Raw genomic sequence first — 24,428 nt, 5'->3', positions numbered from 1 at the left:
TGAACATTTCCAAACTCAGAAGTGGGTTCTCCCCAGCCCCTAGATCTGCTGACACCTTGATCTTTTACTTCCCAGCCTCTGGAACTCTGAGAAATAAATGTTTGTTGGTTAAGGCACCCAATCTATGATAATTTACAGAAGTCCAAACTTGTAACCAGGCTGAAGGGGTTTGTTGACCTGTAGCATCAGAGCCCAGTAAAACACAAACAAAAGTTTGCAGCCAAGAAAGTAAGGATGACACCAGCCTGAAGTTACAGCTAAGCTCGTGCTCAAAGACCTGACTCCCCGGCGGCTTCCAGGGGATGGACTGATTATACAGGGGAAAAAGAAGAGATCGTGGTGAGTAAAGGAGCTAGGGCTGTGGTCTCTACTGGCTGGTTGGTGCCAGGGCAGGGCGTTACTGATCATTGCACCGGGTCCTGATGTCAGCCACGCAGTTGTTCTACCCAACTTCTCAAGGATTTGTTTTGTGGATCGTTCTGCCTTCCTGGGTCCGGAGCTAAGACACAGCTGAGACCAAGATGTTGTCTAGTTTGATGGAAAACTCTGTCTCCGTGGTCCGTAGACCCAGGACTTTGTTCCTAAGACTGCTGGATGTGGACCAGAATCTCAGTCCTGAGGGCTAAATGATTAAGCAGGGGAGAGGGAGGTGGGTGAGTCAGGACACCTGGGTAAGGTCAGTTTGAGCCAAGGGGAAAATCAGAAGAAAAGGTCAGATTAAAGAAAATAAGGTTTTGGCACAGTTACAAACTAAAACACCACAATTAGCAGCATTATTCACAACAGCCAAAAGGTGGAAGCAACCAAAGTGTCCATCAGTGGTGAACATAAACAAAATACAGATACATGTGTTCAGGAAAACATATTTATTTGACTTTATAAAAATATTTAGGCACATCATTTTCATAGTTATGTCACCTGATTTCCATAATCTCAATCCTCAGTACCTCTTAAAAACTCTAAAATGGCATTTGGTAAATAGAATCTATATTGAAAAAATACTATAATAGGCCAACATCTGTAGACAAAAATCAGTTGATCATCAGCGTGACAAAGAAACATTAATGAACAAAATAATCTCTAAAAATATTTTTGTGAGACAATCTAACCAGTAGATTTCTTTTAAAATTTATTTTTTAAAAAGAAAGCTAAAAAAAACCACCCTAAAGTATCTCCTCACACCCTGATGAAGGGGCGTCCTCACAGTAAGAACAGGTGCCAGCAGCTCGCAGATCCCATGGCGACTGAGCCAGACGCAGACGCAGACGCAGAGGGGCCGACCCCTGCTTCCTGCATCTAACTCGAGGGTGGGTAGAAGGAAGGATGGGCGTGCAGGGGAGCTGCCTTCAGGTGACAAACTGAGAAAGTTGTAACTGAATCGCCATTCTGCAGTGTAATTATCTTCCTCTAAGATAAAATAATTTTCCTTAAATTTACTATCAAAATATACGAGTAATTTCATCCTTTTTCTTAAAAAAGAAACAAAACAGTGGAATCACCTGCATCACATAATGGCCACAATTATATCCAGTAGGTATTTTAAAAAAGACCTTGAACAGAAACTCTCATTTAAGATTCTGGAAGCAAAGTACAGGGTCACATTTTTCAAGCAACACACACATTGTCTAGGCCTCTAGCACTTAAGGAGCACAAATTAAGAAAGTTGTTTTGCCTAAAGCCTCACCATAAAATGACAGTAACAAAATCTGCCAAGTGCCTAATGCATAGTAGGCACCGTGTGAGAAGTTTCTCATCCAATATCTCATGTATTTTGAAACAGCTTATGCAGCTTTGCTGATAAGCAGGAACCAATAACACAAAACCATGAGGAGGCGAGAATATATGCAGTAGAGGGAGGAGAGACTCAGGGTAGCCATGGAACTCCAGCAGCGTGGCACGTCCCAGAGCTCAGACACTAGTATGAATTATAAACGTCCTCTTAGAGCTCCAGCGCGATGGGTGGGGCGCCCCTCACCAGCCACACTGGCAACTGCGGGCAGCTCTTCCTCTCACGGCACTGATTCCATTCAACGGCTGCTCTCAGTCAGGGTCTTGCTAAGGAATTATGAGCAAGAACCTTGTCCTGTTTATCTCAGTTTCTCCAGAATTTAGTGTTGGGTATCAGTTTGGCGTGATTTCAAAGCTACTTGTTTATGAGAATAATAAAGTCGTTTTAAGAGTAACGCTGTTTTGATAGAAAAGTGAAGTAAGATGTGTCATGATGACATCATCTCAGCTGCTCACAGGTGACCTTGGGGGCTTACCAAGAAAAAACATCCAATGAAGAAGCAATTCTGGCAAGCGGATGTTCAGACGGTAAGTGGCCTAAAGGTTTGTGCAGCGTTTATGAGGCCTGAGAGCTGTGTGTGAGCAAGGCACCGCTTGCTGATCTAAATAGCTCCCCTGAGACCTCTGGGCATTGGCTCTGCCACAGTCGTGGGGACCCCCTGACCAGCCTGCAGCAGCCCCTCAGAGAAGGACTCCTTGCCCACCAACACCAGTGCCGTCCTTCCCGAGCCATCTGCTCCAGCAACAAGGGGCTTTGTGGGCTGGCAGCTGAGGACAGCTCTCTGTCGACTAAGCGGTCTCTCCCGAAACCCAACCTTGTAGAAAAGGTATGCCTCAACTAAATTGGGACTTTATTCTCTCATCTTCCCTTGCCTAGAACAACAGTGTAGTTAGTCTATCGTTGTTTTGGAGTATGTTATTTTGTTATTGGCTTAGGAAATAATAATTCCCACAGTGAACATGTGTTCAATAAAACACTGGCAAAACAATCTCAGTCTCTGAGCATAATTCTGCCACCCAAAACGAAACATTGAGCATACTGGCTGGCATAAAGGAGATGCTCGGTAAATCTCTGCTCACTGAGTGAGGCCATGATAACAAAAGCAGGGGTGGCCTAAATTCCTAGGTACTGTTCCAAACCATGCAAATGTGAAACTCTGTTGTTCTTTCCATGAAGATCTTACATCAGCTTTACTGATCCAAACTTTCCATGGATTCCTGATACAACCTACACGCAAGTTGGATGCTGCAAATGACTGACTCATAAAGTCAATGCCATATGGGGTAATTAAAAATCACCTGACCTGTGGACAACATGTAGCCTTGCCAACCAGGATTATTCAAATCAATCTGGCACTGACTAAAAGCAAACTGGCTGAAGAGGACTTCAATGTCATTAACTCAAAACAGAGGAGCCAAGAGTCATACAATTTGGCTTTCAGAGTTCTCACCACAGCCCATCTGTCTCATAGGGCAAATTAAGGATTTAACTCCATGCCGCCTCTGTCCTCCCAGGAGGCAGTGATCCACCACACTGAGCTCCCTGATCTGCAAAGCCTGTTCTTCCACTCCAGACTCGGTTAACTGCTTGACCCTTTGAAAGAGCTCAAGGTAACCCCGCTACCATCCCCATTTCCTTACACCTGCAGAGGAGAGCAGTTAATGGCAGCATGGTGCAATAGACAAAAACATATATATTTTATTAGCAAATCTACTTTCTTTTTGAATCTTGTTTTCTCATTGATAAAACAGGGATGATAAGAATCATCTTTCACAAAATAAGGTCCTACTCTCCCACCGAAGTTCCTCAGATTGGCTGATACTGAAAAAATGTAGGCCTTAGGACCTCTGACATGGAGCTCATGATGTGAAAATTGGCGATGAGGCTAATTCTAGGGACCCAGCACTGCTGGCCAGGCTATAATGAAGACCAAACAAAATAAGGACAAAGCATAAATATGAAAATGACCTCAATCTAATTCTTCAAAAATACAAACAATACAAAACCTTCCAGGTCCCTTCTTGTGGCACCAAAATACTTACGGATTAGGTCCAAGGAGCCCAGTGGACTGTACAGCCAACGAACAGGAAGATAACAGAGGCAACAGTACAGAGGTGCTCAGGCTCCCCTATCCTCACTGCATGGGCCTGAGCAAGCATTCATCCCGAAGTCAGTGTGTCTGAGCCAAGTCACGGGACTGTTTAACAGCCTGTCCCAACTAAAGAGGCGACTCAGACCATGCCCATCCACAGCTGCTCCCCCAGAACGCAGCCCTGGTCTCCAGAGAGGCTGGCATCCTCATTGAGTGAGCCAAAGGACAGGATGCAGGTGGGAGTGGCCAGAGGGGAGGGGCTTGCTCATGTGGTTTAAGGAGGAGAGGAAGGAGATGGCTCTCACACTGACACTGCCAGGCAAAGGCCAAACCTTGGCAATCCAGAAACATCTAACCGGCCTTTCTCCTCAAGCCAATACATTCAGAAATGCGCAACCCAGTCATAATGCTTCAAAGATAGGTAAAAAAAAGTGGCAACTAAAGCCAGAAAAGGGAAGCATGGGTAAATATATGCTGGTCACCTTGCCTGCCTGCCAATCTCTAGGCCAAGAGGTTCAGAAAATGCACCTCTTCGCATGCATTCATCTCACATTTAGTGTCACACGACTGCAGGTTAGGTCGGGCAGGTGCTTCTAACCCCACTTACAGAATTGCAGTTTCAGAGAAGTGAAAAAAGTTCTGTGTCTTGTTCACAGTCACATCTTCTGAATGAATATTCATTCAGAAGGCCTGGAGCACGTACCCTACTGAACACATTTTAGTTGAATGAACTGATCAGATAGATATATAAGTGGGGAAAAGCGCTACTTCTCCCATCACTTCGTCATCCCCATCCTACGCAACCAGGAAGGAACAGCAAATTTTCAAGGAATGCACTCCCTTTGTGCCGTGATTTCGCAGGAAAGCCAGCATGAAAAGCAATACACTTCAAAGCCTCTCATGTTGTTTTAGTGCCAAAGGTTTTCTCTGGCAAATTCAGTTACGATACCCTTATGGGAAAAAATGCAATTGTTAAGAAATATAAGTCAAAGGAGAAATTTCAGAGACTCTGCTGCACTTCCAGCAGAAGGAAGGCGAAAACTGCCCCTAGACACAGCGACGGTTTGAAGGGTGGAGCGCCACGTGGAGAGCTTTGTACATGCAGCTCTCAGGACACCTGGGTTTCAAACTGTGGAATGAAACAGTTTCAAAACAATGTTGTTTCACTGTCGGCACAAAAGAAAAATAAATTAAAAAGCCCGGTGCATTTTCCAGTCTGATATAAATTAATTCAAATGGCACATTTAAAATAGGGTCAATTATATGTTTCTCTCATAAAATTTTAAAAGGCAGCAATCAATCCTCGGATTGTGTAAGTGCAAAGGAATGGTATTTCTCCGTAATCAAGACACCTCAGTATCTGTGTAAAATCTGCCAGTGTTCCAAGCTCATCAAAATCTTGGGCCTGTGCCGTTGAAGCAATCCTCCGGTCATACTGCTCCTTTCCCCTTAACGTCCAGCTTGTTACTGGCCTCCGACTGTTTGCTCAGCTGCTCTTCAGAGAAAGTGATATAGGAATACACCAGGCTCCCAGCAATGCTGCAAAATAGAACACCACCATCAGGGAGGGAGGAAGGGAGGGAGGGATGGCGAATGTCAGCGAGATGGTGTGAGGGGTGGAGCTGCCTGTGTAAGTCCATGGCACATAAAACTAAAACAGACACAGCACTTTCATCTACCCTAGAAGCACTCCCCCGTTCTGGGATTATGCACTGCTGCTGATGCTTTGGGAAAAGGAACATTTGCACATACCTGTCAGCAGGTATACAAGCTTTCTGGAAGACAGCAAGTTGAAATAAAAAACCCTGGAATTCTGCTTATCCTTTGACCTCGCAATCTACTTCATTGATGAACTGTGCACATCTTCTTAGACTTACTGACAAAGTGTTTACCACAAAATTTATAATACCAGAAACTTAAAGGGTAAATATCCCACAGTGTGAAATTATATAAATTCATCAATACACCATGCATCCATTAAAATGATATAAAATAAAAACAGGAAGTGACATCTTAAATAATCTCATGAAACACCAAGTATTACCTAATTCCATTTTAGTTAAATGAACAAGAACATGCCTATTAATATGCACCAGAATAAAGTCTGGAAGAAATACACAAGGATTTAACAATGGCTACATATGAATGGTAAAATTATAACTGATTTCTTTTTTATTTGTATTTTCTGTATTTCTAAAAATAATCACTCAAGACAAATGTTATTTTTAATAAAAATAAAAATCATCCAAATTAATAAGTAAACATGCAGACCCTGGGAGATTCACAGAGCTGGTTTCTCACTAGAATAAGGTTTACAGTGGAAAATTCATGACCTGAGCTCTCAGCCTCTGAGTTGGTAGCTGGCACCCTTCAATTGTCCACCACACCTACCACCAGAAGGATTTACTCTTGAGACAATGATTACTCTTGTCTACATGCAGTTTATTAGTAACTCTTCGAGTGTTTTCCTAGGTGGGCATTCATTCTTCCTCTTATGAGATATTTGAGACACCACATCTTAGGTGGGCACCAGCCTACTTTCCCAGTATTACCCTCTCATTCTAACCAAACCTAAGTACCTCCTGCTAATCCCCCCAGCTCCCATCTAACGTCTACATTCAGGGCTCTGTGCTTTTGAGCAATGGCTGGAAATACCCAGCCTTCCCTTTTCCACCTCCCCAAAGCCTACGTAATGCCCAAGGCCTAGTCCTAAGTATGCTTTCCTCTATAAAGTCTCCCAAGCAACTCTGTTGGATTCTAGTTTCTGAGACCACCACAACCTTTATTACTGGTGTCAGTCTGGATAGCTACTTTACGACACTGTGTATTAATAGCTTGAGCTCTGGCTGGTGTGACTTAGTAGATTCAGTGCTGGCATGCAAACCAAAAGACCACTGGTACAACTCCCAGTCAGGACACATGCCTGAGCTGTGGGCCAGGTCCCCAAGTAGGGGTGTGTGAGAGGCCACTGGTCAATGTAGCTCTCCTACATAAACATTTCCCCCCCTCTCCTTTCTCCCTTCCTTCCCATCTCTCTAGAAATAAAATCCTTTAAAAAGATAGTTGTTGAAAACTCTTTTGAGAGAATGTATAAAAAGTACCTTGTCACAGCTATTACTAATGCTATATAAATGCTGAATGTTATGAATGCCATATGATTCTTCTATAAATGAAAGCCATTACTAGTAACATAATCATTTCACACTCACCCTCCTCCTTCCGTCTAACCTCAACACAGTGGTCAGAGGAATTCTATTGCAACTGAATCAGATCATGCCACTCCTCTACTCAAAAGACTCCAGCGTCTTCAATTCTCTTAAAAGTAGACCCTAACAGAGACTTGACTTGGGGTGGTTGGACACACAATACAGGGTACACATGGTATGTTGTGGAATTGTGCATCTGAAACCTGTATAGTTTTGTTAACCAGTGTCACCTCGATAAATTTAATAAAAAATAAAATAAAATAAATAAAAAACAGTATTACCTAAGTGCCCTTTTCATTTCATTCACTCCCCTCCTCTCCGCCACACTGGGCTCCCTGTGGTCCCTGGAACACACCGAGCACACTCCCACCCCAGGGCCTCTTCACTTGCTCTGCCCTCCAGAAACCAATGTGGCCCATTCTCTCCATTTTCTCTGGTCTTTACACAAATGCAACCTCCTCAGTAAGTGCCCCCACCCCCAAAACAGTGCTTTATTTTTCTGCAGTACTATTTATCACATTTATCACCAGCAAATAGTTCCCTCACTTATTTCCATTCATTTTCTGTCTCCTCTAGTAGAAGGAAAACTAAATGAAGGGCAAGAGTTTGGTCAGTTTTGATAGCAGCTCTATCTTCATTGCCTAAAACAATGTTTGGTACCTGGAAGGTACCAACCATGTATTTATTTATAAATAAAAGACTCTCCCAGCTAGATTACAAATTCCCTGAAGATAAATACTAGTCTATGCATTTGCATGCACTAAGTAGCCACTTCCTTTAATATATGTACAAAAAGGATTCAGCAAGGATCCAATTCTTACCTTGTCTACAAAGAGAAATAGGAGAATAAAGACAAATCAGGCAGAAATAAGCAAGGAGACTTTGGAAATGTTCAAAACAAAGAGGGGCCATTTTAACTTCTTACCCCTGTGCCTTCACATGGTTAAATTGTGAGGCATATTTTAAGTCATACCAGGGTTAGAATCTCAGCTCTGATTCTTACTATGCTAGCTGTATGACTTTGGGCAAGTTATTTCGCCTCTCTGAACCTCCATTTCACTATTGTGAACTGGGGAATGATTAAACAAGATGACACTACAAAGGTGGCCTTCACCTACCAGGTACTCAACAAGCATTAACTTCCAATCTGTTGCCTTCCCAGATATTTATTTATGTCCTTTCTATACTTGGATAAGTGTTGGTCTGTGCATACCCTTTAAAAATAGAAGTCACAGAATTCTAGCCAGAATGTGAACCATTCTATCTATCTGCCTAGGAGTTTTAAGATAACCATCATATGAAAAAGAACCCATTCTTCAAAAAATGCCTGTACAGGCTGGTGTGGCTCAGTAGGCTGAGTGCCGGCCTGTGAACCAAAGTGTCAATGGTTCGATTCCCAGCCAGGACACATGCCTGGGTTGCAGGTCAGGTCCCCAGTAGGGGGCGCATGAGAGGCAACCACACATTGATGTTTCTCTCCCTCCCTTTCTCTCTCCCTTCCCTTCTCTAAAAATAAATAAAATCTTAAAAAAAAACCAAGATGACCAAAATTGTATACACACTTTCAAAAATAGTTTAAAAATTTCTTATACACATACACTTACCACAACACCCAGGAATTCTGCCCCTAGGTATTTATTCCAAATAAAATGAAAATTTAGGTTCAACACAAACTTCTAATAAGCAAATGTTTTAGCAACAGGTGCAAAACAAAAACTGCAAACTTGTCTTTCAATTGGTGAGTGGATAAACTGATATATCCATAATGGAATACTACTCAGCAATAAAAAGGTACAAACTACTGATAAACATAAAATCTTAAGTGAAAGAAGCCAGACCAAAAGCTACATAATATTATGTATCACTATATGATGTCCAGTGACATTCTGGACACTACATGGATAGAACACAGATAGTTGTCAGGGGCAGAGGTTCAATGCGAAGGGACAGGGAGATTTGGGGGGGTGTGAAGTAGGTGATAAAACTTTTTTATACTAAATGTAGTATAGGGGAAACATGACTGTATGCATTCGTCAAAGCTCATAAAACTCTACACTAAATGGAGTGAATTTTACTATACTTAATTCTATAGTAATTTTTTTAATGGAAGGGGAGAAGAATCACAGATAAAGATGAGTTCCAGGGATTCTCAGAATCCCAGCCTGCGCAGTTATGAGGATGATGATGTCATCGTGTAGAAAGGCCAGATTACGTGGATCTAAGCCACAGGCCAGAGCCCAGCCACTGACAGAGGTAGAGCGGCCTGTGCGGGCGCCACCCGTCCCTATTCACTCCCCACCCTCTGTCACAGTCTTAGGCTTAGATGAGCACCTAGGAAGTGGCCGCCAATAAAAGGCATTTAGAGAGAGCCAGACTCTCAACAGAGCCCTACCCCCACCCCCCAAAAAATGCCTCCTTGAATCACAGAATCAAATTTGGACGGAACTGAGCAGCCACCAATGCAAACCTGGTGCTTCTGCACTTGAATCATACCAGATAGAGGGCTTTTTAAACTTGTCTTAAAACAGCAAACAAACTAGGATGGTGGTAAGATATACCTGGGTTTAATCATGGAATTCTTTAAGAACGCAGTTCAATTAGTGATTTCCTTCAAAGTTCAGTCAGTCAAGGATGGAATGACATAATTTCCATTCCCTAGTTGCCCAGTAGACAACTAGGCAGTAATTTAGGCAAGGGCATTGGTGGCTTAGATGACAAAGGAGCAATGCAGACGGTCAGCAGTGACCCTTTTCTGAGTACATCCTGAGGGTAGAGCCAACAGTATTTGCTAACACACTAGACATTAAGTATCAGGTTGAAGAGTAAAGGATGATGCCAAGGTTTTTGAATGGAAAGGCTGGAAGGATGGCGTCTCCATCCCAGATGCAGAGGCTTTAGGTGGAACAGACATCAGAGAAACTGAAAGGAATTCAGTTTTGGACATGTCAGCTGGAGATGTCAAGTGGGTTGTTACAATTACGAGCCCGAGTTAAGGACACAGGCCTGGCCCAAAGACAAATTTGAGGATTTTTAAGAATATAAATAGATTTAAAAACATGAGATTCAAAATTCTTGATCTGAAAAAGATATTCCACACAAGTCACCCTCATCACTGATGAAGACAAATGAAATCTAAAGAAACGCAGTGATACAGCCAAGTCAGACACACACAAAGCATTTGTAACAGAGCCAGTGTTCCCCAGCCTGCACTTCCTTGAGAACAGTGCACTGCCGGCTGGCATACTAAGTAAAGGTCTGTTCTCTGCAGTGTTACGTAAAAGGAGTTCGACTTCCAGAAAAGAGTCCCCAGTGATTACGCATAAAATATGGATATTTTTATGGAAAAATGGTTATTTTCTCTCCCTTTCTCAAAAAGCACTATCTAAACATACTACATTGTAGGAACTCCATAAATGTTTGGTTAATAAATGAACAAGTCTGCCATTAAATAGCCCAATCTTAACTGTGTGATACTATTTGCATATCCACAGCCTACTTGCCAAAGTGGTTATATTTAAATATTTTTACTTACCTGATGTTTAAGCCAATGAAGTTCGTCCATGTGAAAATATAATCTCCACCAAAGACCATTCCAATATAAGTTATTAATATATTCTAAAAAAAGGCAATACATTATTACATAGGTTTAACTGAGCTTTTTAAACATTCATATAAACTTACCCATGCCATGACCCAAACACCTGTTCTTAAAATACAAAACCAAAGAGACAATAATGAAAACCCACCAATCCTGACATGAGTGCAGCAGGAGCGAGAACACTGACAGAGAAACCACATTAGCCTCTCCCCAGTTGATCTCTCCAAAAACAAAATGCTCTCGCCAATACTGGATAATACTAACAGGATTATCAATCTTTCTCAGCCCTGTGGTATGGACTACCGGTAAAATCCAAAGAGAAACACCACTGTTGCTAAGGGTAGAAAACACTAAGGGTAGAGCACACTTAGCAACCTCAGAAAAGAATGCTTTTCCTGTCATTGCGATAACTGTAGACTTCTGAGGGGACAGTGGAGAAGGAAAGCCTGCTGACAAGCAAACTCTTTTCCTCTTTTTTGAAAAGAATAAAGGGAACGGGGGGGGGGGGGGGGGGGGGGGTNATGGGGGGGGGGAGGGTTTCCCAACATGAAGACAGTTTTTAGAGGAACTGTCCTTGGTATCTTCAAAAAAACCATGGGAAGTCATCTCAAAGTAGCATTCCTAAAATCACCTCTCCTGACTCCCTTTACAACCTTCAGGTGTAAACATCTTCTGCCAATGTGGCTGGCTCTCCTCTAGTTAATCTCACACCACAAAGGTGAAACAGAACTTTCCAAGGTTATTATTCAGTTCTTCACTAATGTCTTTTCTTTCATATTCATAAGTCATTGCCTCCCTCTCTGCCTTTACAATGACCAGAAATGGTGTCACAAAGATTTTCAGCAGCTGGGCTCTACTAAATTAGGCCTCTGAAGCAGAAAGTGAAGTGCTACAGTACTTTTAAAATGCCAAAAACAAACTTCAAAATTATTTTTATAATGGAGTGCCCTTTGAGTGTTCGAAACTATGCCAGCCTCTCCTAAGTCTAAGGATAGAGAAAGCAAATTGTCTTTGAGCAGATCTTTTAAATAATTTTTCATTTAACAATGAAACATGTTAACAGTAGGCAACTTGGGAAAATATGTAACAGAATCTCTTTTTTTATTTAATTCTTGTTCAAGTACAGTTTTCTGTCTTATATTCCCAGCCCCCCCCAGTGCTCCCCACCTCCCTCCCATTTCCGCCCCCCTCCTTAGTTATTGTCCATGTGTCCTTTATACTTGTTCATGTGAGTCCTTCCCCTTTTCCCCTGTGATTCTCTCCCCTCTGGTCCCTGTCAGCCTGTTCTGTATTTCAGTGTCTTTGGTCATATTTTGCTTGCTTGTTTGTTTTGTTGTTTAGATTACTGTTAATGGTGACATCATATGGTATTTGTCTTTCACCGCCTGGCTTATTTCGCTCAGCATAATGCTTTCCAGTTCCATCCATGATGTTGCAAAGGGTAGGAGCTCCTTTCTGCTGCATAGAATTCCATTGTGTAAATGTACCATAGTTTTTTGATCCAGTCATTTACCAATGGGCATCTAGGTTGCTTCCAACTCTTGGCTATCATAAATTGTGCTGCTATGAACATCGGGGTGCATAGGACCTCTTTTAAAGTACAGAGATCCAGAGATCCAGGGAGAGGGTAGATTAATTTGCATAAACTGACCGAGGAACTTCAGAGAGAGAACCCAAGCTTTATTGTGTAAAACCAATCAGTAATTAGACAAACTCTAAGTACCCATTAGGACAACCTAACAAAGATTTGCCTTCAGGATAAGACACCAATCCCCAAAGTAAAACTACCCAGGAAGCACAGAAGGGTCTGGTAGCTCAAAACTAATTCTCGGATTTTAGTAATACCTGAAAATCACCTGAAAACCTTGTTAAAGAGGGAAATTTCCAGACTCTTCTTTAGAGATTCTGATTCGATTATATCTGAGGTGAGCCTAGGAATTTCCATTTTAACTAGTTATTTTAAGTAATTTTCCCACCATACTTGAAAGGGACAAGGAATGTTGACTTAAGGGTTTAAGCCAGGGGTGTCAAACTCATTTTCGCCCGGGGTTACATCAGCCTCGCAGTTGCCTTCCAAGGGCCGAAATAATTTTAGGACTGTATAAATGTAACTACTCCTTAACAGTTAAGGAGTTGAAATTACTTTTGGACCTTTGAAGGCAACCACAAGGCTGATGTGGCCCCCCGGTGAAAACGACTGTGACACCCTGGTTTATAGGGTTAGGATCCTCAAGCACAAAACAGCTAAAAGGGTGTGAACTGAGAGGCTAACTTAAAAGGAGCTCCACTGGCAAACGTGAGACTCCAAAATAGCAAGGGCACCAGGGCACTCGCACCTGTCAGGAGGTAGAAGACCATTCAACAGCGACACCGCACGGTGGTGAGCAGAGACAGCAACTGTAAACTAATCAGACAGACAATCCAATTTTGCCCCTCTAGTTTGGAAGTAAAACTAATCCCTTTGGACTGTGCAGAGAAAGGAATATCAAAAGAAAAGTACTAAACTTTATGTTAATGAAAGCATGATTGTATTTGTACCCCATGCAGTAAAAAATTCTAAGCAAACGGGTTTAGTTATCAAAATTAAACACAGGCCTTCCTGTACTATCTTTCTTCTTGGCTAAACACATGGTACCAATGATGCTGTTCTTGTTGTTCTTATCCTGAAGATGCAAGCCACCCACTCTGCATGTAAAGCCCTTACTTTACAAAACTGAGAGACTGCTGAGCGCTAATTTGGGGTGCTAAAATCATGTCAGCCAGCTAGAACTCTGAATGTTAACTGTCTCTAGATTTCAGGGAATTTGCACAACTGATTGCTACAGCTTAATTTACAGTTCTGTTCACACCAAACACTTTCAAAAGTCACAGACCTTCTGAAATTTTAACTCAAATCCAGTTTCTAAAATAAGGTCATGTGGACACCACTCCATTGGGGTTGCAAAGGGACACACAGCAGAGCAGTAAAAACTTTACTGCGGCAACCACTTCCCTCACTTTTTGACAAGGGGCATCATAAAGACAGTCCTAAAGGCAACTGCATTTATCTCCCCAAGTGATCTAGGCTCTCCCTCTCTCTGTTCTACCTGGATTACAAAGCAAGCCTACCGTGCTAATGGATCTTAAAGCGCCAGAATTACAAAGTCAGATGAAAGAGACTTCAGGCCCCAAGCCACTAACTTCAGCTCAATATTCAGGTCCACTTTGCTCTTCTGGAGAAAGACAAATGAGCCTCCCTCTAATAAAACAGACCAGGAGGAACTGACATCACTGGAAATGTCAGACACAGCCTTTAAAAGTGGGCAATTCGAGGTTCGGCTCACGCACAGGAAAACTACCTTGATTACCTTCTGGCAGGCATCCGTTCCCTACAGAACAGCCAGAACTCAGTGAGTCAGAGAACAGGCCTGATCTCATTAGGGGTTAAAGACAGGCCTCTCCCCACTGGGCTTGTCATCTGCCCTGTCAGAAATAGGCCAAATTCTGCATCCTCTCCTCTAAGGTGACATACTCTCCTTTTCTCATACTTCTCAGAGCTAACTCGCCTGAAAGTAGAGATTATCCCTCCCTGAGTTCTTAAAGATTATTTCAGAGACCACCACCATCATTTGTCAAACAGTCAAAAAAATGAGAAAATAAGGATTATGGAGCTTAAGGCCATAGCCAGACTTATTTTAGAGGAATAATTCTTCAAATAATGCAGTCACCCCAAAAATAACAGTATTTTTTTCAACTCACCTTAATACAGCCAACTATTGTAGTAGTAAGAGCAGAATTATACTGAGTGCAAAGTACTGTGGAGTACATCAAGACAAACCTGGAATGAAGAAGAGGTACCTTGTAAGTAAGATCCACTTGCTTACTTTATAATAATCACCAGCCAAGAAAAACAATCAGTGCTGGCCAGTCCAGCACACTCCAGCCCTGACTGGGAGCTTTCCCATTTCACTGTTGCTTGTACCACCCCTCTCAAGATTTTTAAAAACTTCATTAAAAAGAAACACATGTCCATTTACTGACCAGGTATTTTTCCCAGCTACCTTAACCAAAACCTTGAACTCATCACTCATAATCACGAGCACTTTTTTAGATCAAATTCCTTCTAGTTCACTTAAACTAGATAGGAAGCTCGGAGCTCACAGACACTGGCTGAGATGTGCACCTCCCGTTAGGGCAACATGACCTGTGGACCAGGGTGAAGGCAAGAGAGATTCTTAAGGATGGAAGAGAACCAAATCAGAACTACTTTCAGAGGAGATACAGCATGCTTGCTTCAGCGGCACATTGACTAAAACTGGAATGATACAGAGAAGAGGGGATATAAGTTCACTTAACAACTAAGTGGCAGTAGTTGGAACTCTCAGCTTTACAATGAGAGTTCTGAGTACCAAGAACTCACTACTAAGGCACCCTGTCAACTTTATTTTGAAGCTCACTATGTACCTAGCCTGTGCCAGATAGTCACAAATGTCAACTGAACTTGGCTGGTGGAGGAAAAAATGTGTCAGGGAAATGCGGAGGCAGAGAGAAAAGGCACATCTGCAGATAGTCCCGCCTTCTGCATGCACTCTTCTAAGAGGAAGACAACCTGCCAGTGAGGAGTCAAACAGTCCCAAATTCAGGAGCGGCCACTGCCATCTACTAATTGTGCAAACTTAGACAATCTACCTGACTTGTATGCCTGCTTTTTCATAGATAAAGGAACAAAGATATCTCCCAATGGTCAATGTAGAAATAAAGTAAAATAATATATCAACTATATGGTGAAAAATAATGTTGAAATATAACAGTGCTTCTTACATACTACATTATTGGGTAAATACTAGTTTTTCTCCATCCTTCTAAGCACAACTTTGGGATCATATTAGTTGCCCTGAGGGCACATTCCCAAGGGCTGTGAAACAACCGGAATCTGAAGGTTTAATTATCCTAAGCTGGATACACTCATGAGGCAAAACAGGATACTGAGGAATGAGGCCAAAGGAGCCCAGAACACATTTCTCTAGGAAAGCTATCTGCAACAAGGCAGCAAAGGCTTACCCCATCACACAGGAGAGGGTGAACTGCAGAAGAAAGAGCGTGTCGGCCCAGCCTTCAAAATCCATTGCCTGCAATGACAAAGCATTCGATTTTAGAGCAAAATTAGCAGTCCTATTTATTAATCAAAGTCCTGTGTGGCTCAGTTGGTTGGATGTCATCCCGCAACACAAAAGGTCGCCAGTTTGATTCCCCGTCAAGGCACACACCTGGGTTGCATGTTTGGTCACTGGTCAGGGTGAGTACAAGAGATAACCAATCGATGTTTCTCTCTCACATTGATTTATCTCTCCCTCTCCCTTCCATCCCCTCTCTCTAAAAATAAAACTTAAATTAAAAAACAAAATCTTGTGTGCTTGCTCCCACCACACACACACACACACACACACACACACACACACACACACACACACACACTTCCCTGCACCCCTCCAAGGACAGAGAATGATGTTCAGGAATTTCATATATATGAAGTGGAACCAGTAAGCAGTTTCAGAGGTTTTCTTCTTTCTACAATGTAATGTGAGGGAGATTTTGTTCTCTCTGTTGGTACAGAGAAACTGGTATCTGCTTGGAGGTACAGGCCACATTGGGCAAATCTCAGCAGTTCTCCCAGATGGCTAGTATTAAAGGCTTTCTCAAACATATTTCCTCCTTGTAACATGTGAAAACTCAAATATAGCCTTAGTCACACAAATTCAGCTGAAATCTATCCTGGGAGAATTACTATTTTAGAATAATTGATTGTGAAAGCAAGGTTTTGTTGTTTTAAGCCAAAAGCAATGGCACAAGGAGACATGAGCAGGTGCACTGATCATCTTATCTCTCATCCAAGAGGGAGGGTTTCTCTCTCAAGGACATAACTTCTCAATATGAATTTGATAAGCAAATTTGAGAAACACTTCATCTTTTACCTCTCTGCCAACCTGTCCTGCTTTAACTTTTGCCACTTTGACATAAATCTCACTGGTCTAGAGTTCCGCCAATCCCCGGCTCCTTGAGGTTTATAAAACATAACGTGCAGTTTCACACTCATGCCTTTGCCTGGACTGCGCTTCCCCTCAACACTTACCTGGCTCTGTTCACCCATCACACTAAAGGTCGAGCACCTCCTCTGTGGGACTTTCCCTAGTCAAGAACGCCTTCCTTTGTTTCTCAGCAGATGTGCTCTGCAGGGCTCTTCCCCCTGTGAACTGGGTCTTTCCACACCAACTCTCCAGACTGAGCTGTGTGGGGACAGGACCCACATCACACTTATCTAACCATGTTCCTAACACAGCACTTGACAGACAGTAGACGTTCAGTTTGTTTGTTTTTTTTTCTTTGTTGAAGCATTATATATCAAAAATAAAATTCACTGATTTTAAGTGTATAATTCAATGAGTCTTAATAAATGTATGCAGCCATGTAAACTCCATTACTATCATGAAAAAAAAATTTCAGACCTGCAACATAGAACTCCTAGGAGAAAAACATAGGGGGAAAAGGTCCCTGACACTGGTCTTGATAACAGTCTTTCAAATATGACATCAAAAACAACAGAAGCAAAAATAAGTAAGAAGAAATGCATCTGACTAAGTAGCTGCTGCACAGCAATGGGAGCCGCCAACGAAATGAGAAGGCAACTTACTGAATGGGAAAAAATATTGACAAACCACATATCTGATATGGGGTTAATATTCAAAACCTTTAACTGGATTAGCATTCAAAACGCTAAAACTCAACAGCAAAACCCTAAATAACTCAATTTAAAAAATGGACAGAGGAATTAAATAGACATCTTTCTAAAGAAGACAGGTAGATGAAAAGGTACTCAACATCACTACTCACTAGGGAAACGCAAATCAAAGCATGAGACATAACCTCACACCTGTTAGAATGGCTGTGACCAAAAAGACACAACAAGGGTGGTGAGGGTGGAGAAGAGAGAGACCTTGTGCACTGCCAGTAGGACTGTAAACTGGCGCAGCCTCGACGGAGAACAGTGTGGAGGTCCCTCAAAAAATTAAAGTTAAAGTTGCCATACTATCCAGCAATCCCACTTCTGGGTATTTATTCATCTAAGGAAATGAAATCAGGATCTCTGGGGATACCTGCACCCCCATGTTCACTGCAGCATTACTGACAACAGCCATTACGTGGAAAGAACCTGAATGCCCATCTACAGATGAACGGATACAGAAGATGTCACACACACTCACACACACACACACACACACACACACACACACACACACAGAGGAATATTACTTAACCGTGAGAAAAAGAGAAATCCTGCCATTTGCAATAACGAGAATGGAACCTGAGGCATTATGTAACGTGAGGTAAGTCAGAGAAATACAAACACTCTACGATCTCACAGAAACAGGGAGTAGAACAACCAGGGCAGATGCTGGTCAAAGGGTACAACTTTTCAGCAATTGGATAAAAAAGTTCTGAGGATCTAATGTACAGCATGGTATTACAGGTAACAATACTGTATTGTACATTTGACAATTGCTAAGAGATCTTAAATGTTCTCATAAAAAAAAGAAATGGCAATTTATGTGAGGTGATGCATTAATTACTGCTACTATGGTAATTATTTTGCAATACATAAGTGTATCAAAACGATATGTTGCACACCTTAAACTTACATGTATCAATTATATTTCAGTAAGGCTGGAAAAAGTTCCCTCCTACCCCTTTAAAGTCAATCCCCTACCCCCTTTTATGGCCTCTGGCAACCTCAGATCTACTTTTACGCTACCAGTTTTGCTGTTCAACAATTTCATGTAAATGGGATTGTACAGTATATACTCTTTTATGTCCAGCTTATTTCACATAACATAATGCTTAAGAAATTCATTCATGCTTTATGTGTATCAGTAATTCATTCATTTTTATTCTTGATTAGTATTCAGTCTTATGGCTATACCACAATATTTTTATCTAGTCAGTGGACAATTTTTTGGTTGTTTCCATGACTACTTGTTTTGAATATAGTTGTAATGAACCTTTCAGTACAAGTTTCTGCGGACGTGTTATTTCTTATGGGTACATGCCTAGAAATGGGATGGCTGGTTCTTTCAGTAAATATATCTTTTACTCTATAAGGAACTGCCAAATTGGTTTGCAAAGTAGCTATACCATTTTATATTCCCATCAGTACTGTATGCATATCAGAGTTTCCACTGTTCTACATTCTCATCAACACTTGGAACTGTTTGAGACAACTCTAGTAAGTAAATGGTATCTCATCGTAATTTTAATTTGCATTTCCCTAATGAGTAATGAGGTTGAGCATCTTTTAATATGCTTATCTGCCACCATTACAGATTCTTTTAAGTGTCTGTGCAAATCTTTTCCAAATTTTATACAACTTATTTGTCTTATTACTGAGTTGTAAGAGATTTTTAAAAATATATTCTGGATATGAGTCCTTAATCATATATATATATATGTAATTATGAAAATATTGTTGTGCTCATTTCAGCAGTACATATACTAAAATTTGAATGACACAGAGAAGACTGGCATGGCCTCTGCATAAGTATGACATGCAAATTCATGAAGCGTTCCATATTTTCATACAGTATTATCTAATGAAACAATCAAAATAATTTCATCTGCTTTGGAGATGATTTTTTTGGAGATTTTATAGTACTTGCACTATAGGATTTATATAAGGAATTTAGTTAAGGTAGACTGTTAAGTATATTTGGGAAAATATGAGCTATATTTTAAATTCATTGGGTCTAAAGAACCAAAAATGTCAATTTAACCCTCAACTTGTTGTGCCTAGATACCACAGCACATATATAATATACAAACACCAACCTAATTGCTGTACTCTTCTGCTTATGTCACAGGCTTATATATTATTCAGTTCATGATCTTGTGATTTAACTCTTTATGCCCCTCCCTCCGATTTTTCCTAACGGTAAACCAAACTCAAACTTTCACAAATGCAATATGAAGTTTCATACTTTGACAAGTTATCATTATATAAATACTCAGGTTTTACAATGTTTAATTGACCTAATATCAAAGTACATGGTGGAGATATTTTGGGATGTGATTTAGGAACCAACTTTATAAAGTGCTAGTATGTCACAAAATTGTAGCATGTTTAAAACCAAATATAGTTGCCCATATTCAAAGTGCATTTTCACAAAATGGATGCTTTAGTATTCCTTTGGTCACTTATGAACAGTGGAACTTTTTAAAAAACCCTCACCCAAGGATATGTTTATTGATTTTTATAGAGAGAGGAAGGGAAAGAGAGAGAGAAACACTGATTGGCTGCCTCCCATATGCACCCCAACAGGAGACAGAACCCTCAACCTGCATGTGTGCCCTAACTGGGGATGGAACCTGCAACCTATTGATGCCTGGGGACAATGCTCTGACCGACTGAGCCACCTGGACAGGGCAACAGTTTAAGTGTTACATGTAAAGTCTTAAAATGTCAGTTTTTATATTAAAAGTAAAATTTTGATGTTTTATTTGCAAAAAATTAGATTTTAAGATTTTTTATTGCAGACTTTCAGATTTTGAGTACCCTCTATCATGCTTCCACTTTTGTTATTTTAAAGCACCAAACCAATCTTTTTCCTTTAAAATTTTAATCTTATAATACTGAAATCTTGTGTTAATGAGATTTTGTCACATTTCAAATAACTGAAGTTGAAAATAAAAAATATTATCTCCCAGTGCACAGTTGCCTTTTCATTTTCTTCATAGTATCTTTTAGAAAAAAGTTAATTTTGATTGTAGTCTAACAGCAATTTTGTCTTTTATAATTCTTGCTTTTTATGACTCTTCTGTGAAACCTGGTCTAACCCAAAGTCACAAAGTTGTTTTCCCATGTACTCTTCTAGTTTTATGACTTTAGCTCTATGTTTAGGTCTCTGATCCTTTTTGTAGTAATTGGCTAGCGCATTGTAATGAATGAAGCACCACAAACTGAATGACTGAAACAAGAGAAATGTACTGTCTTACAATTCTAGATGCTGGAAGTCCCAGATCAAGGTATCAGCAGGTTGCTTCCTTCTGAGAGCTGGGAGAGAATCTGTTCCACCCCTCTCCCCCAGCTTTTGGTGATTTGTTGGCAATCTTTGGTGTTCCTTAGCTTGTAGAGGCACCATTCTGATGCTGGCCTTCATGTTCACGTGGCATTCTCCCTATGTGACTGTCTGTATCCACATTTGCCCTTCGGTAAGTACACCAGAAACACTGGATTAGGGGTCCATTGTACTCCAGCATGATTTTATCTTAACTAATTACAGCTGCAATGGCCCTATTTCCAAATAAGATCACATTCCGAGGTACTGGAGGTAGGACTTCAGCATATGAATTGGGGGGAATGGGGATCACAATGCAACTCAATATTTTTCAAATTAATTTTGTATATTTGTATATTTGTCCCATTGATCTGTATCTACACATAATCTAATATCACACTGTTTTGATTACTGTAGCTTTTAAAAAGTCTTGAAATCAAGTAGAATAAATCCTCCAACATTTTTTCTTTTTCAAAAATGAGTTGCCTAATCTAAATCCTTTGCAATTCTATATAAATTTTAAAATGACCTTATCAATTTCTACAAAAAATTCTGCTACGGGATTGGGGCTATGTTGAATCTATAGATGGATCTGGGGAGAACTGACAAATTAACAACATCAAGTCTTTGAGCTGTGGCAAAGCATCATATTCTACAAGCAGATGAACTGAACTTTGCTTTTTAATATACTTATATACCTACTTGTACATCCTGCTAAATAGGTTTGAAGTTTAATTTAAACCTATATGATTCGAAGTTTTCTTATAATGATAAAATGTCATTTTACTGGCATATGACTCATTAGTTTTTGCACTGAGTTTAAGTGTTTTTCCTTTGAAAAGGAATAATCCTGCAAACCATCAAGCAGGCACTGGAAGTGTCTCTGGGAGGACCACCAGTACCCCGCAGGAAAAGCAACTGTAGCTAAAAAGACAGCACACGAGATTCAGGAGCCCAGTGTCTTGTGGGTACTGCATCATTATGGCACTTAGCTTCTGTGAGGGGGGTTAAGCTGGGTGTTTATTAAGGCTTCTACCAGTTCTAACATGTTAGATCAGTGTGATAAGCAGAGATCTCATTACACCCAAGACGAATCACATAAAGGAAATCTCAGGCCTAATAACTCCCCTCAACTCTAAATTATCCTCCTCTTCTGGGTAAGCTCCTCTTTTACCCCAAAGTCAGTAAAAGAATAAGCTGGTGTGTTGGACCAGGATGACTCTCTGTACTTCAGTTTCTGTATACCTACAAGAAAGAATAAGGCCCATCTTGCAGAGTTGTTATCAAAATTAAAAACAATAGGGATACAAAGCCTGACATTAAGGCAGTCTAGTTGAATAAGTAATGTCAGTTATTATATATAAACATTACTTTTATTTTTTTTTATCAGAGACCTAGGAGTGGCAGGTGATCAGTTATCTGGCAAAGACCTCCAGTAAACCTCTCTATACCTCTGAGCTCCTTCTCTCCTTTAGGTCTAAACATCTCCTCTAATCTAAATGTATCACTTGACATCTACTAAGTTCTAACCATGTGTCAGGTATCATGGTAGGCCCTGAAGCACTATGCTAAAGATGATTTGGTCAGATTTGCTGATAATAAAGGAATAACTGTGGCAATAAAAGCGTACTGCCTTTACAATATTTATGGAGAGCTTTATAGTTTACAAAGTACTTCTGCATACATCATGTCATCTGTGGGGTAAAAAGGCCAAGCCTTATTATCCCCAGAAGAAAATGAGTGACTTACTTTAGGTAATATAGCTACTACATGGTGGACCTGAGTCTATATGCTCCAAGTCCAAGGTTCTCTACATTGGGCATTACATTGTATTCAGAAAAATACCCCAAATATATACTGCAGTCCCCTTTGGAATATAATAATTATACCTGTAGAACATTAAAATAAATTTCATGGACATGATTCCATTTACATAAAATTCAATAATAGAAAAATAATTCTCATGGGATTTTTTTTCTTCCCTAAATACTCTGCCCACCTCTGGAGGCTACTCACTCTATGGCAAAAGCAGCCTATTGCATTCCTCCACTTTGCCACAAAAATGGATCTGTGGTTGCCACAGAACATGCAGTAACCATTTGAAAATATAGCTATAGGATAAATATGATGCTAACAGTACAATGGTGCCCACTCTCCCTACATTAAAATAGTATTTAAAGAAAAAGGTAGCTTTGACTGGAGTGGCTCAGTGGTTGAGTGCCAGCCTCCAAACCAGAGGGTCACTGGTTCAATTCCCAGTCAGAGCACACGCCTGGGTTGTGGGCCAGGTCCCCTGTAGAAGGTGCATGAGAGACAACCATACATTGATGTTTCTCTCCCTCTCTCTCTCCCTCCCTTCTTCTCTCTAAAAATAATAAATAAATAAAATCTAAAAATATTTTTTAATTAAAAAAAGGTCAAAACCATCATGTATTTAGTGCCTATTATGTCCTAGGCTCAGAAATCTTAAGTAACTGTCCCCAAATTATCCAGCTAATTAGTGCCTGTACAGCCCCATACCTATCATCTTTCTGTCTGTACTACTGGGGGAATGCTGGGAACTGCCCTGCCTGGTTTCAGGAGCTGTAATCCCCACCCCCCATGGCCAAGGCCAAACCTTGGGACCATAAGCCACTAAGGAGACAAAGCTTATCTACTTGGCAGGGGTCCCGCTCTGCTCCTTTTACTTCACTCTGCCTGGCTCCCAATGCTTGGTCACTTAGCCAATGACAAGTAAGATTCTTCAAGGTAGGATCGACCTAAGACAGGTATGATCATGTGAAGGCCCTCAGGGAAGGACTTGGGGGGCTATAGAAAAAGAGGGTGATGGACCCTCGCCCCTTGGCTTTGACACAGCCTGAGTCCTCATTCTGTCTGCAAGAAGTCTCCTAATTTCTTGGCTGCCTTACTTTCCCTGCCTGACTTAAGCCTGAAATAATGCCGTAAGCCTAAAATGATGCTGGAGGTAGGTGTGGCCCTGTGCTGGAAAAGGTGGGTTCCCCTAAATGATCAGGCCTAAGAAAGAATATGTAAAATCCTGTGAAGCCTAGGTTGCTAATACCCTCAATTTAAGTAATAAGGGACCAAGCAAGAAGTTTGTTCCCCAAAGTTTTATGGCCCTTTAACTATCTGACCCTGACTCAAAATAGGCCCTCAGAGTTCTTTGAATGTTATCTATTGTTTAACCATTTCTAACTGATAATGATTGATGAGCTTTACCCACACACCCTGTATTCCTGTGCAAATTAAATCCAAAAAAAGCCTGTCAAGGCAAGGGTCGGGGTGCTTTCTTCTTGAGAGAGTGTCCGAGGTACTCCAAGGCTTGCTCTGCCCTTGAGAGGGAAGCCGCACTGTCCCTTTTCTTCCACAGGACTCAGTAGTCCGTGTGAATTTGTCTCGTATCTCATCCATAACTGCGAGGACACTGCAGGCTGGTGTCCGCATCAGGGAAAACCAAAAGCAAGGCAACATGTTCTGATGTGCTTCCTCCTAGACACCTCCAATTATTGTTATTGTCTCACTGAGTCGAAAAGCGGGGTTCTAATTCTATCTCTGCCATTAATTGTCTGTGAGGCCATCATAAAATCATTATAACTGCCCTAAGCCTCTATCCATATTACAAAGATAGAAAACAGTCTGCTCCGTCTGCCTCTTATGAGAA

The 24,428-nt window shown here is 41.0% G+C and overlaps 1 protein-coding gene and 1 non-coding gene across 3 annotated transcripts in view; one reads left to right on the top strand and one right to left on the bottom strand.

Annotated features, from left to right (window-relative positions):
• Positions 1-847: 847 nt before the first annotated feature.
• The window catches only part of SLC35D1 (solute carrier family 35 member D1), a 43,317-nt gene continuing 19,736 nt past the window's right edge, over positions 848-24,428 (bottom strand). For both annotated transcript variants that reach the window (XM_037042857.1, XM_037042849.1), the window contains 4 exons: positions 15,726-15,793; positions 14,424-14,502; positions 10,620-10,702; positions 848-5,420 (listed from right to left, as the gene is read on the bottom strand). In XM_037042857.1, coding sequence (XP_036898752.1) covers positions 5,312-5,420; positions 10,620-10,702; positions 14,424-14,502; positions 15,726-15,793 — 339 coding nt within the window. In that variant the 3' untranslated portion in view covers positions 848-5,311. The remainder of the gene's footprint in view (positions 5,421-10,619; positions 10,703-14,423; positions 14,503-15,725; positions 15,794-24,428) is intronic.
• LOC118985715 (U6 spliceosomal RNA) lies at positions 19,185-19,291 on the top strand. The gene has a single exon (XR_005066180.1). It is a non-coding gene; the product is annotated as a U6 spliceosomal RNA (small nuclear RNA).

This window comes from Sturnira hondurensis, unplaced genomic scaffold (genome assembly GCF_014824575.4).
Source record: "Sturnira hondurensis isolate 20B ecotype Veracruz unplaced genomic scaffold, ASM1482457v3 Scaffold0000648, whole genome shotgun sequence".
NCBI lineage: Eukaryota > Metazoa > Chordata > Mammalia > Chiroptera > Phyllostomidae > Sturnira > Sturnira hondurensis.
Note: the sequence above shows the minus strand (reverse complement) of the source record. Positions and strands in the feature narration are given on the sequence as shown.